The sequence below is a fragment of the Halichoerus grypus genome, chromosome 14 (genome assembly GCF_964656455.1).
Source record: "Halichoerus grypus chromosome 14, mHalGry1.hap1.1, whole genome shotgun sequence".
In the NCBI taxonomy this organism is placed as follows: Eukaryota; Metazoa; Chordata; class Mammalia; order Carnivora; family Phocidae; genus Halichoerus; species Halichoerus grypus.
Genome location: NC_135725.1, coordinates 47321271 through 47335893, shown reverse-complemented (window position 1 = coordinate 47335893; position 14623 = coordinate 47321271). Strand labels below are relative to the sequence as shown.

The 14623-nt window shown below is 43.1% G+C and overlaps 3 protein-coding genes across 3 annotated transcripts; all 3 read right to left on the bottom strand.

Annotated features, from left to right (window-relative positions):
- On the bottom strand, positions 1-564 carry LOC118529742 (interferon alpha-1/2-like). Its single transcript, XM_036082692.2, has one exon. The coding sequence runs from the start codon at positions 562-564 to the stop codon at positions 1-3; it is 564 nt and encodes a 187-aa protein (XP_035938585.2).
- Positions 565-5701: 5137 nt separating this feature from the next.
- LOC118529709 (interferon alpha-1/2-like) lies at positions 5702-6265 on the bottom strand. Its single transcript, XM_036082651.2, has one exon. The coding sequence runs from the start codon at positions 6263-6265 to the stop codon at positions 5702-5704; it is 564 nt and encodes a 187-aa protein (XP_035938544.1).
- Positions 6266-9978: 3713 nt separating this feature from the next.
- LOC118529741 (interferon alpha-1/2-like) lies at positions 9979-10542 on the bottom strand. Its single transcript, XM_036082691.2, has one exon. It carries the CDS (start codon positions 10540-10542, stop codon positions 9979-9981), a length of 564 nt encoding a protein of 187 aa, XP_035938584.1.
- Between the last annotated feature and the right edge of the window lie 4081 nt (positions 10543-14623).

Genomic DNA, 14623 nt, shown 5'->3' with positions numbered 1-14623 from the left:
TCACTTCTTGCTCCTTAATCTTTCTTGCAAGATTGTTGATGAAAACAAGGAGCTCGTGATTTCTGCTCTGACAATCTCCCAGGCACAAGGGCTGTATTGCTTCTCTTGCAGATAGTGGGAGATTCTTTGAAAGTAGTTCCTCAGGATGGAGTCCACCTTCATGAGGGGAGTCTCTGCCACCCCAGCCTCCTGCGTGGGACAGGCTTCCAGGTCGGTCAGCTGCTCAGAAAGTCCGGAGCAGAATTCCTCTAGGAGGGTCTCGTTCCAAGCAGCAAATGAGGCCTCTGTGCAGAAGAGGTGGAAGATCTTCTGGTTCATCACATGGACGACAGAGAGGGCTTGAGCCTTCTGCAACTGCTTGCCATCCAGCACCTCCTTGGGGAAGGCAAAGTCACTTGTGTACTTGTCACAAGAGCTAGCAGACATTCTCTTCATTTGTCCCAGGAGCGTCAAGGCCCTCCAGGCAAACAGGCCATGGTTCTGAGGCAGGTCACATCCCAGAGAGCAGAGGGAGCTGCAGCTGAGCACCACCAGGGCCACCAAGAAGGAAAAGGGCAGGGCCATTGGAGAACCTGCAGATGCTGTTGGCCTGGCTGGGGTGGGCAAGTCTGGGAACCGTGGCTCTAGGTTCTCTGAACATCTTCCCTTGTGTGTGTGGCTTAAGTAGGGGACATGGGAGTTTTCAATTTCTGAACGTTTCCCTTATTTTCTACTTCTCTTTTTGCTTTCCATTATGCACTTTCTACTTGGGTTTGGAGCATGGGTTTCTCAACCGTTTCTTTTTCTTATTACCCCCTCCGTTTACAGTGTTTTGAATGTTTATGTAATTGAAACTTCCAAGAAAACTCACTAACACAAATCTGCAGTCTATATAGTTGTGTATGTATAGCCCTACTTTATAGATAAAAAGAAAGTGTCCATTTTACTCTGTTTATTTATTTCAGGATAAAGAATTACTAAAAATTTCAAACTCAAAGCTAAATTTTAAAGCTCCTGATCCTTCACTGGATAACTAACACTGATTTGCAACTTCTAATTTTTTACTTATTTAAATGGAAATATAGGAGCACAATGCAAATTAAGAATTTCTAGAAGGACATAATAATGATATCAATGTGCTTAAATATTTAGAATCACTCCAAATTGCTAACAGCTAATGAAAAATTAAATCATTTGTTGGACATTTGTTTTTAGTGTACTGTATTTAAGTGGTCTCAATGAGAAAATAATTTTTAAATGCACTTGCTTCTTGATACTCATCAAGGTATTCTCAAATATTTTTTCTATTTAGCACTAGATAGAATTACTGATGTGTTAATTATCTTTTGCAGAATTAAATCATAAAGTATAATCTATTTATATTTATTTCCAGAGTCTGATTCACAACAAGGCTCAAACATCTGCAGTGTCCACCAGGTAGACAATGGCAGCTCACAAGTAAGCGAAGATCACCTCTCCGGGTAAGACATTGAGATCCAGGAAATGATGGGGAGAAAGTCCTCCAATCCCAGATTATTCCTCTTTTTCCTAGTGGGGCACTATCTTGCAGGCATTTCGTGTATCTCCACAAATTCCATGTCCATGCTTCTTGTGTGATACCCAAGAAAACCCAATGACAGACAATAAATACTGAGGATAAGGTTTTGTGAGACTGCTCCAAGGCTGAGCTTTGGCATACCACACACCTTGGAATATTGAAGACTTGTTCCCAACCCTGAGAACTACTTGGTACATTGTTGGAAGCAACTGTAACACCTGTTCCCTCTGGTGCGGGGATGCTGGTGATGGGAGCGGTTGTGGAGCCACAGAGCAAGGAGGATGGGAAAAAACTCAGAACCTTCTACTCACTTTGGCTGTGAACATAACTGCTCATTTTTAAAAAATATATATTTTTGTATAAGTTCATAAAAAGCCATGGAAATTGGCTTATTCCACTCGCAGAGTCAGTTCATTCCAGGAAAGAGCCTTTTTTTGGCCCGGAGGAAACTCTCCCACCAGGGACAGACTTCTACATACAAGACAAGCCCAGTCTCCAGACTTGGTCACTGTCTAGCTCACCTTGCCCACTCGCTGGCAGCCCCCCCTCCCCCCGGAAAGACTGTGATGGGCCACGGAACAGCACCCTTCCACTCCTGTTTCCCCTTTGCTACAGCCACTGTTACATCCCTGCAGCGGGGACATTCCCTCGGGCCCAGAAAGGGTCACCAGGAGAAAGGAAGAGAGTTTCAAAAAGACTTAGAAACTTCAAACAACATTTGCTCTTCCTTGGTGGCCTTGTAATAGGAAGTAAAATGGCCAGACAGAAACCACGAAGGAAAAGGAAGCAGCTGTATGAATAGGCAGGAGAGGCTCCTGAGGAGGGAGGGAGGAGGGTAGAGCTCACTCGGGGTTTCTACCCTGGGGGAGAGGGAAACACTGTGATTTGGGAGTGAAAGGATCAGATCTGGAGAAGCAGGGAGGAAGGCGAAATGTGCTGTAACAGAATGTCTAGAGTATGTGTACGTCAGTAGAGTGTATATGGATACATATGATATTATTGTGTCTATAATTACATTCCATTCATGGGCCACCTGTTCCCAGTTGGGTGTTTTAGAGGTTCAGCAGTTTGCAGTCAGTTACAGAGAGAAGGCTAGAAGATACCTTTCGCTTAGAGATGTCTATGAAAAAAATAATAGTCACCGTCTGTTAAACTCTCACTAGTGGAAGATACTAGGTACATTTAAATGTGCTACTTCATTATTACAACAGCTCTAGGAATATTTCCACCCCACTTTACATTTGGGAAAACTGAATTTCAGAGAGCTCAAGTGAGTTTCTCAGGATCAAACAACTAGATCGAAAGCAGAAGCTAGAAGCAGTGGGTAGTCCTATACTCCATGTGATAAATTACTCTAAGGTTCATCTTTGGAAATTCTGAAACTTCTCTTCTTCCACACTTTCTGGAGATCATTCTTCCTGGTTGTGTCCCACCTGCACTGGCTGCCCCATCTCTGTGCCCTTTGCAGGCTCCCCTTCTCTTTCTCAGCCTTAAAGGTTAAAGGTGTTCCGAAGCTTTAGGGCATTTTCTCATTCCACACTCAATTCAAACAGAAGGATTTTCAGTACTGTACCATGATTTCAAAATATGCAACAAACACTGGTTTTGAATGTATCCAGGACGTGAAATGTTGGAGATTCCAGATTCACATATGAATCTACCAGTGGGAAGTCAGCTTTCCTCTCTTCTTGACATCCCTCCTTCAAGATCCTGGTGACCGAATCCCTTGACCTCTGCTTCTCTGAAGACGTAGACTCAGACTCTTTTAGAAGGATTCCTTTCCCCCTCCCTCTGCTGGAAAAGCCAGCAGATCTTCCTCTGATCTTCACAGAGAGAGCCTAGTGGGGATTCTGAAGGTAAAACTCACAAACCTGTGGGCTCCAGTAACTAGGGAGCCCTGGAGTTGGTAACTCTGCAGTGTAAGCACACAGAGCCTCAAGCAATGCTTCCATTACAGCTCGTGTTCCTCCCAATCCCTGGTCCTGGTAAGGTGTGATTGTCTGCATGCTCCTTTTTCTCTGGTTACCAGTGCTGAGGCTGGCCCTGGAACCTCAGTTGTGAATGGATCTAAGAAGAGTTGTTGTTTTCAATTGTCTTGCATTTTGTGGTTGTTTCTGTTGTTGGTGCTCCTGCTGTGAGGTCAGGAAAAAGTTCCAAGTGGTTCAGTGTTGGATAGGAAACCAAGGATCCTGCAATACACGAACCCGTGAACAACTTCAGTATAGCTCTCCCCCACGGAGGGATGCCCTTAGAGATACTCATGTTCACAGACACATTTTAACCACAATTTTCAATAATTTAACTCAATGCCTTCTATGACTGAAGCAGAAAGAAGACTCCCTGGAAAGACGGAACACGTGGGCAAGTGACTTAATGTTGTAGGTCAAGAATATCATTTCCGGGTCCCTTTCCTGCTTTCTTTTTTGTTTTATTTTCCCTTGCCTTATTTCTTCATTTGAATATGAAGAGATGGGTCTCCTGATTTTGACTCAGAGGGTGAAGGTCTGCTGGAGCATCTCGTGAAGGACAGAGATGGCCCAGGCCTCCTGGACCTGGAGGCGACACACCATGTCCCAGAGGAGATGTCCCTCAGTCAGGGGAAGGGACAGACCCTCCTCCTCTGTGTCAGAAGCAACAAGTCCTCCTGTGTAGCCACCCGGGCCTGGAGGCAAGTCACAGCCCAGAGCTGAGAGACTGTCACAGGGAACCAGCCGGAGCCCCACAGAGGGGCTGGGCACAGCACCTGAGGGCTTCTGGTGGCCTGGGGGACCAGTGGGCCCACCGTGGCCCCCAGATCGTCTCCTGTTCTTTCTACTCGTGACTCGTAAATAGAACAGGGTAGTTTTCATTTGCAGAATGTTCCTGTACACTTGCATGTCTTTAATTTTTGTTTGCTTTTTTATATTTGCTTTTCATACATTAGAAGAGATTAGAATACATCCTTCATATCAATTATTTTTTCATTTTTTCATCAAAGTTTAATTTGCCCAAAAAAGGTAAATCTCTCAAAACTATTTCCTATCTATACTCACTAGCTTCCCTTCTGTTCCTCACCTTTCCTCCTCGTCCAGTATGGTTTTTGGTGATTGATTCAGTCAAACCAGCTTGCACCTGGGTCACACCCCCTCCACTTCCAGCCTTGGGGCACTTTCCATTCACCTTTTGCTATGATGCAATTCCTTGAAGCCTTTTTTGGCTTTGAAATACACTCTTAACCAATATTCGCTCTTACCCTACTGCCTTAGGGCCATTCCTCCTTTGTTTGTAGTGTGGCTCTTTTCTCCCTTAACCACTGGACCTTTGAGGCATCACTTTTAAGTCCTTTTCTTATTCTACACTCTCTGCCCTTGGGACCACTTCCCTTGCTGGGCCTTAAATGAATGGAATGGCTTGTAAATGGCAGACTCAAGGATCCATTTATAAAGAATAGTCACACTTGGATGTCTACCAGTCTACTGTGGAAGCTATCTAGCACTTTTGATTCTATGTCCTGACGTGTGTGTTTCCTTGTCTATTTCTAGAATTCATATTTTCCCTTCTTCTCATTCTACCCTTTAACTTAACTGGTATTACTTCCCTATGATTATCGTTTGGAGGTTGGTTTTTCTACAAACCTCAAGATACAGACAGGGCATTGATTTGTTATGTCCGCCTTTATCCTGATGACAACATACAAACTGTCTTCAAGGAAGTCTATGGTATTATTTCTAATGTGAATCACGGAATAATGTGTCACTGAGTTCTACAATGCATCTTTCATCAGCTTATAATTAGACTTGTTTCCTCTATATAAGAAACAAATACAACAATTTTTCTATAGAAACATTTAATGAACAAAAAAATAAAATTTTAATAAATGTAAAGCACATTTATTTCTATTAACCACAAAGTGAAGGTACACCTAATATTATATAATAAAAAATAATTTAAATCTTATAAATAATGAAATACATATATAGTTAAATAAGTATATCAGCATGGTCATCTGAAAGTGACGGTGTTTGTAGAGTTGACTTGATGTTGCTTAATGCTCCTGAGAACATGTGACAAATTGATGTTGTTCATTTCACCATAATAGCAGAAATGAGAGTCTTTGACATGGCAGAACAAGGGAAAGTGTGATATTAGTAGTCAGAGGGAATCATTTCCACGTTGAACCGGGTCTCACTTCTTGCTCCTTAATCTTTTTTGCAAGGTTGTTGATGAATACAAGGGTTTCATGATTTCTGCTCTGACAATCTCCCAGGCACAAGGGCTGTATTGCTTCTCTTGCAGATAGAGGGAGATTCTTTGGAAGTAGTTCCTCAGGATGGAGTCCACCTTCATGAGGGGAGTCTCTGCCCCCTCCGCCTCCTGCATGGGACAGGCTTCCAGGTCGGTCAGCTGCTCAGAAAGTCCGGAGCAGAATTCCTCTAGGAGGGTCTCGTTCCAAGCAGCAGATGAGGCCTCTGTGCAGAAGAGGTGGAAGATCTTCTGGTTCATCACATGGACGACAGAGAGGGCTTGAGCCTTCTGCAACTGCTTGCCATCAAGCACCTCCTGGGGGAAGGCAAAGTTACTTGTGTACTTGTCACAAGAGCTAGCAGACATTCTCTTCATTTGTCCCAGGAGCGTCAAGGCCCTCCAGGCAAACAGGCCATGGTTCTGAGGCAGGTCACATCCCAGAGAGCAGAGCAAGTTGCAACTGAGCACCACTAGGGCCACCAAGAAGGGAAAGGGCAGGGCCATTGGGGAACCTGCAGATGCTGCTGGCCTGGCTGGGTTGGGCAAGTCTGGGAACCGTGGCCCTGGGTTCTCTGAACATCTTCTCTTGTGAGTGTGACTTAAGTAGGGGACATAGGAGTTTTCAATTTCTGAACGTTTCCCTTATTTTCTACTTCTCTTTTTGCTTTCCTTTCTGCACTTTCTCTTTGGATTTAGAGCATGCGATTCTCAACCATTTGTTATTTTTTCCAATATTATCTCTTGCCTCCAGAGTCTTTGTCAATGTTTTTAATTGGACCTTCCAAGAAAACTTAATAGCATGGATACACAGTATATATAGTTACATATTGTATTTATATCTGTGCTTATAGGTAAAAAAGAAAGTATAAAGTTTATCCACTTCAGGTTTAAGAATGACTAAGACTTTTAAGCTAAAAGTAAAATTTTAAAGCTATTGATGCTTAAGTATATAAGTAAATTAGATGAGTGACTGTAATTTACTTACATATAGAAATTGTAATATATAAATACATATGCAAATTAACAATTTCTAAAAAGACATAAAGATTTTGGTGTACTTAAACAGGTAAAATCATTCCAAATTGCTAAAGCAAGTGAAAAATTAAATTATTATTAACATCTGTTTTTAGTGTACTGAACTTTAATGTTGCCTCATATGACAAAATCATTTTTACCTTCACCTGCTACTACATACTCTTGAAAGCGTTGTCAAAATATGTTTTCTGTTTAGCACTAGGTAAGTACTGATGTGCTGAATGAGTGTTGTACAACTAAATCATAAAACATAATCTGTTTGTATTTTATTACAAAGCCTGCATCACATCAAGGCTCAGACAACCAATATCCACAAGACATCGGATGGCAGCTCACAAGTAAACACAGATCCCCTCTCCAGGTCAGACTTTGAGATGTAGGAAATAATGGAGAGAAAAATCCTCCAATCCTAAATTATTCCTCTTATTCCTAGGTTTGTCGTCCTCATCTTGCAGACCATTTGGGTATCTTCCAAGAATTCTATGTCATTCTTTCTTCTGTCATACCGAAGAAAACCCAATGAGAGACAATAAATACTAAGGTTTTGTTAGACCGCTTCAAGACTGTGCCAGTGTCCCCAGCAGGAAGCCTGGTTCTTGTCTGGATGTGGAGGTGTGAAGGTTCTAATTCCTGATAAATGGATTTTCCCAGCCACACCTCCCTGACAAGGTAGTTATCACCTCTACTAACATTTTTCCTCTGGAGTGACTGTCTTCCACCCAAGCTCTCCTGGACTCACTCCCTGAGGGCAGGCTCAGCATGTCCTGAGGACTTTAGATGCCCCTACTGTGCAGGGGCTGGTTTCCTTGTCAGCAAAGCAATGACTGGCCCTAGATCCTTGCCCTTGCCCCTGGAGTGTTTGTGCTGGGGACCCTAGCACTCGGTGCTGACCTCCTCCTCTCCTGACCAGCTATCAAAAGTGTCAACAGCCCTCAGATACTGAGGGTGAACGTTTGTTTTCTCCAAGTAGAGGAAAGACCCCACTGTAATCATTTTACCTTGAGTAAAGGAATACATTTATTTTGCCACCACAATTCTTACTTTTCAATTTTGAAGTTTTTTTTAAGTAGGCTCCACACACAGGGTGGAGCCCAACGTGGGGCTTGAACTCACAGTGTGAGATCAAGACCTGAGGGGAGAGTAAGAATCAGATCCTCAATGGACTGAGCCACTCAGGCTCCCCTAGTGTGCTAATTGTACTTAAACTACTGTACACTTCTTTGGCTCAAAATTTCTGGGCTGGGCATGGGGGATTCACTGATTGTGTCTCTCAGGAGAAACTTCACAGAAATTAATTACTTTCAGTAGTTCATTCAGTCTGTGTATTTCTTTTTTCTTTTTTTTTTTTTTAAGATTTTATTTATTTATTTGGAAGAGAGAGACATAGCAAGAGAGGGAACACAAGCAGAGGGACCGGTAGAGGGAGAAGCAGGCTTTCTGTGGAGCACGGAGCCCAATATGGGGCTCGATCCCAGGACCCTGGGATCATGACCTAAGCCTAAGGCAGATGCTTAACATGAGCCATTCAGGCACCCCCCAGGCTGCATATTTCTATTAGGCATCTTAGTTTGGTCATCTGTCTGGTGCTCAGAATGCAGGGGGGTGAGGCTCAGGCTATGATGTCAGAGAGAAACTGCCTTCTTGCCTTTCCTTATTCATGATATTGCATTTTCAGTTTAAGTAACAACAACAAAAATAATTTGAATATCTTCATTTTTCCACAGTGCTTTACTGGACACACTCCGAGTTGCTGCTCCTGCATCATGTTCTTCATCATCATGAGGATCATACAAAGAGAAGTAAAAGAAAGGTCAAGGGGCTACACCGGGTTTCTCTATCATTTCCAAGACATGTTTTCTGGTTCTCATTTCAACTTTCCTAGAAAGCAAAACATGCAGTGGTATGTGGGGGAGGCAAGAGATAATATTGGAGAAAATAATAAATGGTTGCGAAACCCATGCTCTAAATACTAAGTATTTTTACATTTTTTTCATCAAAGTTTAATTTGCCCCAAAAAGGTAAATCTCTCAAAACTATTTTCTATCTATACCACTAGCTTCTCTTCTGTTCCTCACCCTTCCTCCTAGTCCATTATGTTTCTGGTGAGTCAGTCAAACCAGCTCACACCCGAGTCACACCCCCTCTACTTCCCAGCCTTGTGGACACTTTCCATCCACCTTTTGCTATGATGCAATTCCTTGAAGCCTTTTTTGGCTTTGAAATACACTCTTAACCAATATTCGCTCTTACCCTACTGCCTTAGGGCCATTCCTCCTTTGTTTGTAGTGTGGCTCTTTTCTCCCTTAACCACTGGACCTTTGAGGCATCACTTTTAAGTCCTTTTCTTATTCTACACTCTCTGCCCTTGGGACCACTTCCCTTGCTGGGCCTTAAATGAATGGAATGGCTTGTAAATGGCAGACTCAAGGATCCATTTATAAAGAATAGTCACACTTGGATGTCTACCAGTCTACTGTGGAAGCTATCTAGCGCTTTTGATTCTATGTCCTGACGTGTGTGTCTCCTCGTCTGCTTCTAGAATTCATATTTTCCCTTCTTCTCATTCTACCCTTTAACTTAACTGGTATTACTTCCCTATGATTATCGTTTGGAGGTTGGTTTTTCTACAAACCTCAAGATACAGACAGGGCATTGATTTGTTATGTCTGCCTTTATCCTGATGACAACATACAAACTGTCTTCAAGGAAGTCTATGGTATTATTTCTAATGTGAATCACGGAATAATGTGTCACTGAGTTCTACAATGCATCTTTCATCAGCTTATAATTAGACTTGTTTCCTCTATATAAGAAACAAATACAACAATTTTTCTATAGAAACATTTAATGAACAAAAAAATAAAATTTTAATAAATGTAAAGCACATTTATTTCTATTAACCACAAAGTGAAGGTTCACCTAATATTATACAATAAAAAATAATTTAAATCTTATAAATAATGAAATACATATATAGTTAAATAAGTATATCAGCATGGTCATCTGAAAGCGACGGTGTTTGTAGAGTTGACTTGATGTTGCTTAATGCTCCTGAGAACATGTGACAAATTGATGTTGTTCATTTCACCATAATAGCAGAAATGAGAGTCTTTGACATGGCAGAACAAGGGAAAGTGTGATATTAGTAGTCAGAGGGAATCATTTCCACGTTGAACCGGGTCTCACTTCTTGCTCCTTAATCTTTTTTGCAAGGTTGTTGATGAATACAAGGGTTTCATGATTTCTGCTCTGACAATCTCCCAGGCACAAGGGCTGTATTGCTTCTCTTGCAGATAGAGGGAGATTCTTTGGAAGTAGTTCCTCAGGATGGAGTCCACCTTCATGAGGGGAGTCTCTGCCCCCTCCGCCTTCTGCATGGGACAGGCTTCCAGGTCAGTCAGCTGCTGAGAAAGTCCCGAGCAGAACTCCTCTAGGAGGGTCTCGTTCCAAGCAGCAGATGAGGCCTCTGTGCAGAAGAGGTGGAAGATCTTCTGGTTCATCACATGGACGACAGAGAGGGCTTGAGCCTTCTGCAACTGCTTGCCATCCAGCACCTCCTGGGGGAAGGCAAAGTCACTTGTGTACTTGTCACAAGAGCTAGCAGACATTCTCTTCATTTGTCCCAGGAGCGTCAAGGCCCTCCAGGCAAACAGGCCATGGTTCTGCGGCAGGTCACATCCCAGAGAGCAGAGGGAGCTGCAGCTGAGCACCACCAGGGCCACCAAGAAGGAAAAGGGCAGGGCCATTGGAGAACCTGCAGATGCTGTTGGCCTGGCTGGGGTGGGCAAGTCTGGGAACCGTGGCTCTAGGTTCTCTGAACATCTTCCCTTGTGTGTGTGGCTTAAGTAGGGGACATGGGAGTTTTCAATTTCTGAACGTTTCCCTTACTTTCTACTTCTCTTTTTGCTTTCCTTTCTGCACTTTCTACTTGGTTTAGAGCACTGTTTCCCAACTCTATGTACATATTTTTCATGATTGCCCTTGCCTCCAGAGTCTCCTTTGATGTTTTTTAATTGAACCTTCCAGAAAAGTTAATACTACAGATACAGTACCTATACAGTTATGTACTGTACTTATATCTGAACTTTCTACATACAAAAGAAAGTGTAAAGTTTACTCTTTGTATTCTTAGCTAAATGCAATGTTAAGAATGACTAACAATTTTAAGCTAGAAGTCAAATTTTTAAGTCATTGATGTGAAATTGTATGACTATATTTGATGAGAGATGTACAATTTATTTACTTATATAATTTGTAATAGATAAAGCACATATGCAAATGAACAATTTCTACAAACACATAATAATGAATTCAACGTATTTGAATATTTAATATCATTCCACATTGCTAACAACAATTGAAAAGTGAGATTATTTAGTGGACAATTGTTTTTAGTGTACTGAATTGTAATTTAGTATACTGAATTGCCCCACGTGGGAAAATAATTTTTAACCCCACTTGTGACTACATATTCATCAAGGTGTTGTCAACATATTTTTTCCTGTTTAGCACTATATATAATTAGTGATGTGTTGTCTAAGGTTTGAGGAATTAAATCATAAATTTTACCTATTTGTGTTTCATTCTAAAGCATGCATCACATGAGGCTCAAACAGAAGCAATATCCATAAGACAGCTGATGGCAGCTCACGAGTAAGCAAAGACCTCCTGTCCCAGTGTGACGTTGAGATCGAGGAGAGGATGGAGGGAAATCCTCCAATCAGAGCAATGTGTAGCCCTAGGTCTGTCACACTATCTTGCAGACATTTTGTGTGTCTTCCACAAATTCCATGTCCATGCTTCTTGTGTGATACCCAAGAAAACCCAATGAGAGAAGACCAATCCTAAGGAAGAAGGTTTTGTTAGACTGCTCCAAGGTTGAGCTTTGGAGAGCCACAGACCATTGCAATATTGAAGACTTGTTCACAGCTCTAAGAACTACTTGTTACACCCTTGGAAGTATTGTAACAACTGTTCCATCTGGTGGGGAAATGTTGATTTTAGGGGACATTATGCAAATACAGAACCAGGGAATCTGTGAAAAGTCTTGGTATCTTGTATTCAATTTTGCTGTGAAACTCACTGCTCTTGGGGCATCTGGGTGGCTCAGTCGTTAGGCATCTGCCTTTGGCTCAGGTCATGATCCCAGGATCCTGGGTTTGAGCCCCGCATCAGGCTCCCTGCTCAGCGGGGAGTCTGCTTCTCCCCCTGCCTGCTCTGCCTGCCCCTTCTCCTATTTGTGCACGCGGTCTCTCTCTCTGACAAATACATAAATAAAATCTTTAAAAAAAAAAAAAAAAGAAACTCACTGCTCTTTAGAAAAGTGTGTTTTTCCAGGGACACCTGGGTGGCTCAGTTGGTTAAGCTTACATCTCTGCTTTGGGTTCAGGTCATGATCTCCTAGGTCGTGGGACCGAGCCCCACCTAGAACCCTAAGTGGGGCTCCACACTCAGCAGGGAGTCTGCTTGAAGATTCTCTCCCTCTGCCCCCTCCCCAAGACTATGCCCTTCTCTATCTCTCCAAAACAAATACATCTTTTTTTTTAAAGTATGTTTTCAAAAAATATATAAAGACTAGGGAAAGTGGCTTATTACACTAACAGAGTCAGGTCTTCCCTGGTTAGAGCATTTTTGTTTGTTTGTTTTTCACCTCTGGAGAAAAATCACCTGCCAGGGATAGACTTAGGCAGAGAACACAAGCCAGGTCTCCAGACTTGGTCACTGTCTTAGTATGTCTTGGGCAGGAGGTGGCACTTTTCCTTTGTAAATAATTTGACAGGCCACAGAATAAAATAATGCTACTTTCTATTTCCATTTTGCTACAGCCACTGTTACATCAGTGTAACAGGGACATTCCCTCATATCCAAAAATAGTCACCAGGAGAAAAAGAAGAAAACAAGGTCTCTTCTAGGAGTGTTTCCAAAAACCTCAAACTTTCACACAACTCTTGGTTTCAGTTGGTGGCTTTGTACTTGGAAGTACAAGTGTCAGACAGAAACCATGACAGAGTCAATTGTAAGTTCTTTTCTATTCTACACTCTCTCCTCTTGTGACCACTTCCAATCCTGGGCTTTAATTTGATGGAATTGCTTGAAAATGGCAGACTTAAATATCCATTTTCTAAAGAATATTTGCCCTCAGATGTCTACCAGTCAACTGTGGGAGATATCTACTGCTTTTATTTTTATTTCTGACATTCTGCTTACAGTGTCTGCTGAGAGATTCCATTTTTTGCCTTTTCTCACTATACCATTTAACATAACTGATACTAAGTAAATGGGATTATTGCTTGGAGGATGGGTTTTTTTTTTTTTTAAGATTTTATTTATTTATTTGTTAGAGAGAGTGAGCACAAGCAGGGGGAGTGGCAGGCAGAGGGAGAAGTAGGCTCGCCACTGAGCAAGGAGCTGGATGCAGGACTCAATCCCAGGACTCTGGGATCATGATCCCCATCAAAGGCAGAGACTTAACCAACTGAACCACTGGGGATCTCGGAGGTTGGTTTTTTACAAAACTCAACAATGCAGACTAAGGATTGGATTTGTTATGTCCCCCTATATCCTGACAACAACATGTACACTGGCTTGAAGAAAGTCTATTTTTTATTTAAAATATGAACAATGTAATAATGAGTGAGTTGTACAATCCATTTTTCATCTGATGATAATCAGACTTGATTCCTCTTTCACTAAGAAACAGATACAAGAAGTTTTCTATAGAAAAATTTAATTAACAAAAAATAAAAAATGGTATAGATAGAAAGCATATATTTTTCCTGCTACTCACAGAGTTTTGGAGGGCTCAGCAAACAATGTCACTGATTAGAGAGTCCTGAGTATCACTTTCTCCTTTACTTGAGGGTTGTGAAAGGAGGAAAAGGCACCTCTCCATTTCCACTCTGACAACCTCCCAGGCATGGGGGCTGTATTTCTTTTCCTTCAGATAGAGACGGATGCTTTGGAAATCCTTCCGGACAACAATTCCCAAACACAGACAGGCAGGATTGTCTTCTTTCCTGGGTTTCAGGTGTTCCAGGCTGCGATCAGGGATAGAGAGGAGGTTATCAAGGGCATCATGGCTCCAAGCAGCCTGGCTGTGGTCTGTGCTGAAGAGGCTGAAGATCTGCCGGAGCATCTGGCGGTGGAAACAGGTGCTTTGTGTCTTCTGGATTTGGGTAATAGTCCGTCTGAAGTAGGTTCTGCCCTTCAGACACGTGTGAGAGGGCACACTTTTCAGCTGTCTCACAGTACGAGGATGTCTGTGCACTCTGCGCTATGGATCCAAGGCAGGTGTCCAGCAAGGGAGCGGCAGGGATGCCGCAGAGCGGGGCTCCTGCCACTAGCCAGGAGAGGTGGGCCAGGAGGAGTTCGGCGATTGTCCAGGCGGCCGCGAGGGGGCGCGCGGGGTCCTTTCCCGCCGCTGTTCGTGGCCCAAGGCTGACGTGGGTGCCGCAGGCGCCCTGCCCTGCGGCTGTCCTAGTCCGCGCAAACCCGGCCTTTCCCGCCGCCCTTTCCGCTGCGTATGCCGCTCTGTGGCTTTTTAGGCGGGGACATTTTCGGCCAGGAGGGTATCCTGCACCTTGCATTTTCTGGGCTTGGCCCAGAGTTCTGGGCTCCGCTTTCGCGCAGAAACTGCAGCCAGACCACTGTCACCAAAAACCGGTTTCCTGAAGGGACTTGAGACTCGGAGCGGGAGCGCGTTCCGTGGCGTTTACAGCTTCGGGGTCGTGTGTGCACCTGATGCCGCGGCCGCGACTGGCTCAGAGAGGGGGTGGGGGCGTGAGGAGGCAGGGGACACGGTGGGACAATGGGAGGATGGAAGGATGG

Excerpts from the sequence above, each read along its gene's own strand:
- LOC118529742 (XM_036082692.2), bottom strand. The coding sequence starts at position 564 with ATGGCCCTGCCCTTTTCCTTCTTGGTGGCCCTGGTGGTGCTCAGCTGC.
- LOC118529741 (XM_036082691.2), bottom strand. The coding sequence starts at position 10,542 with ATGGCCCTGCCCTTTTCCTTCTTGGTGGCCCTGGTGGTGCTCAGCTGC.
- LOC118529709 (XM_036082651.2), bottom strand. The coding sequence starts at position 6,265 with ATGGCCCTGCCCTTTCCCTTCTTGGTGGCCCTAGTGGTGCTCAGTTGC.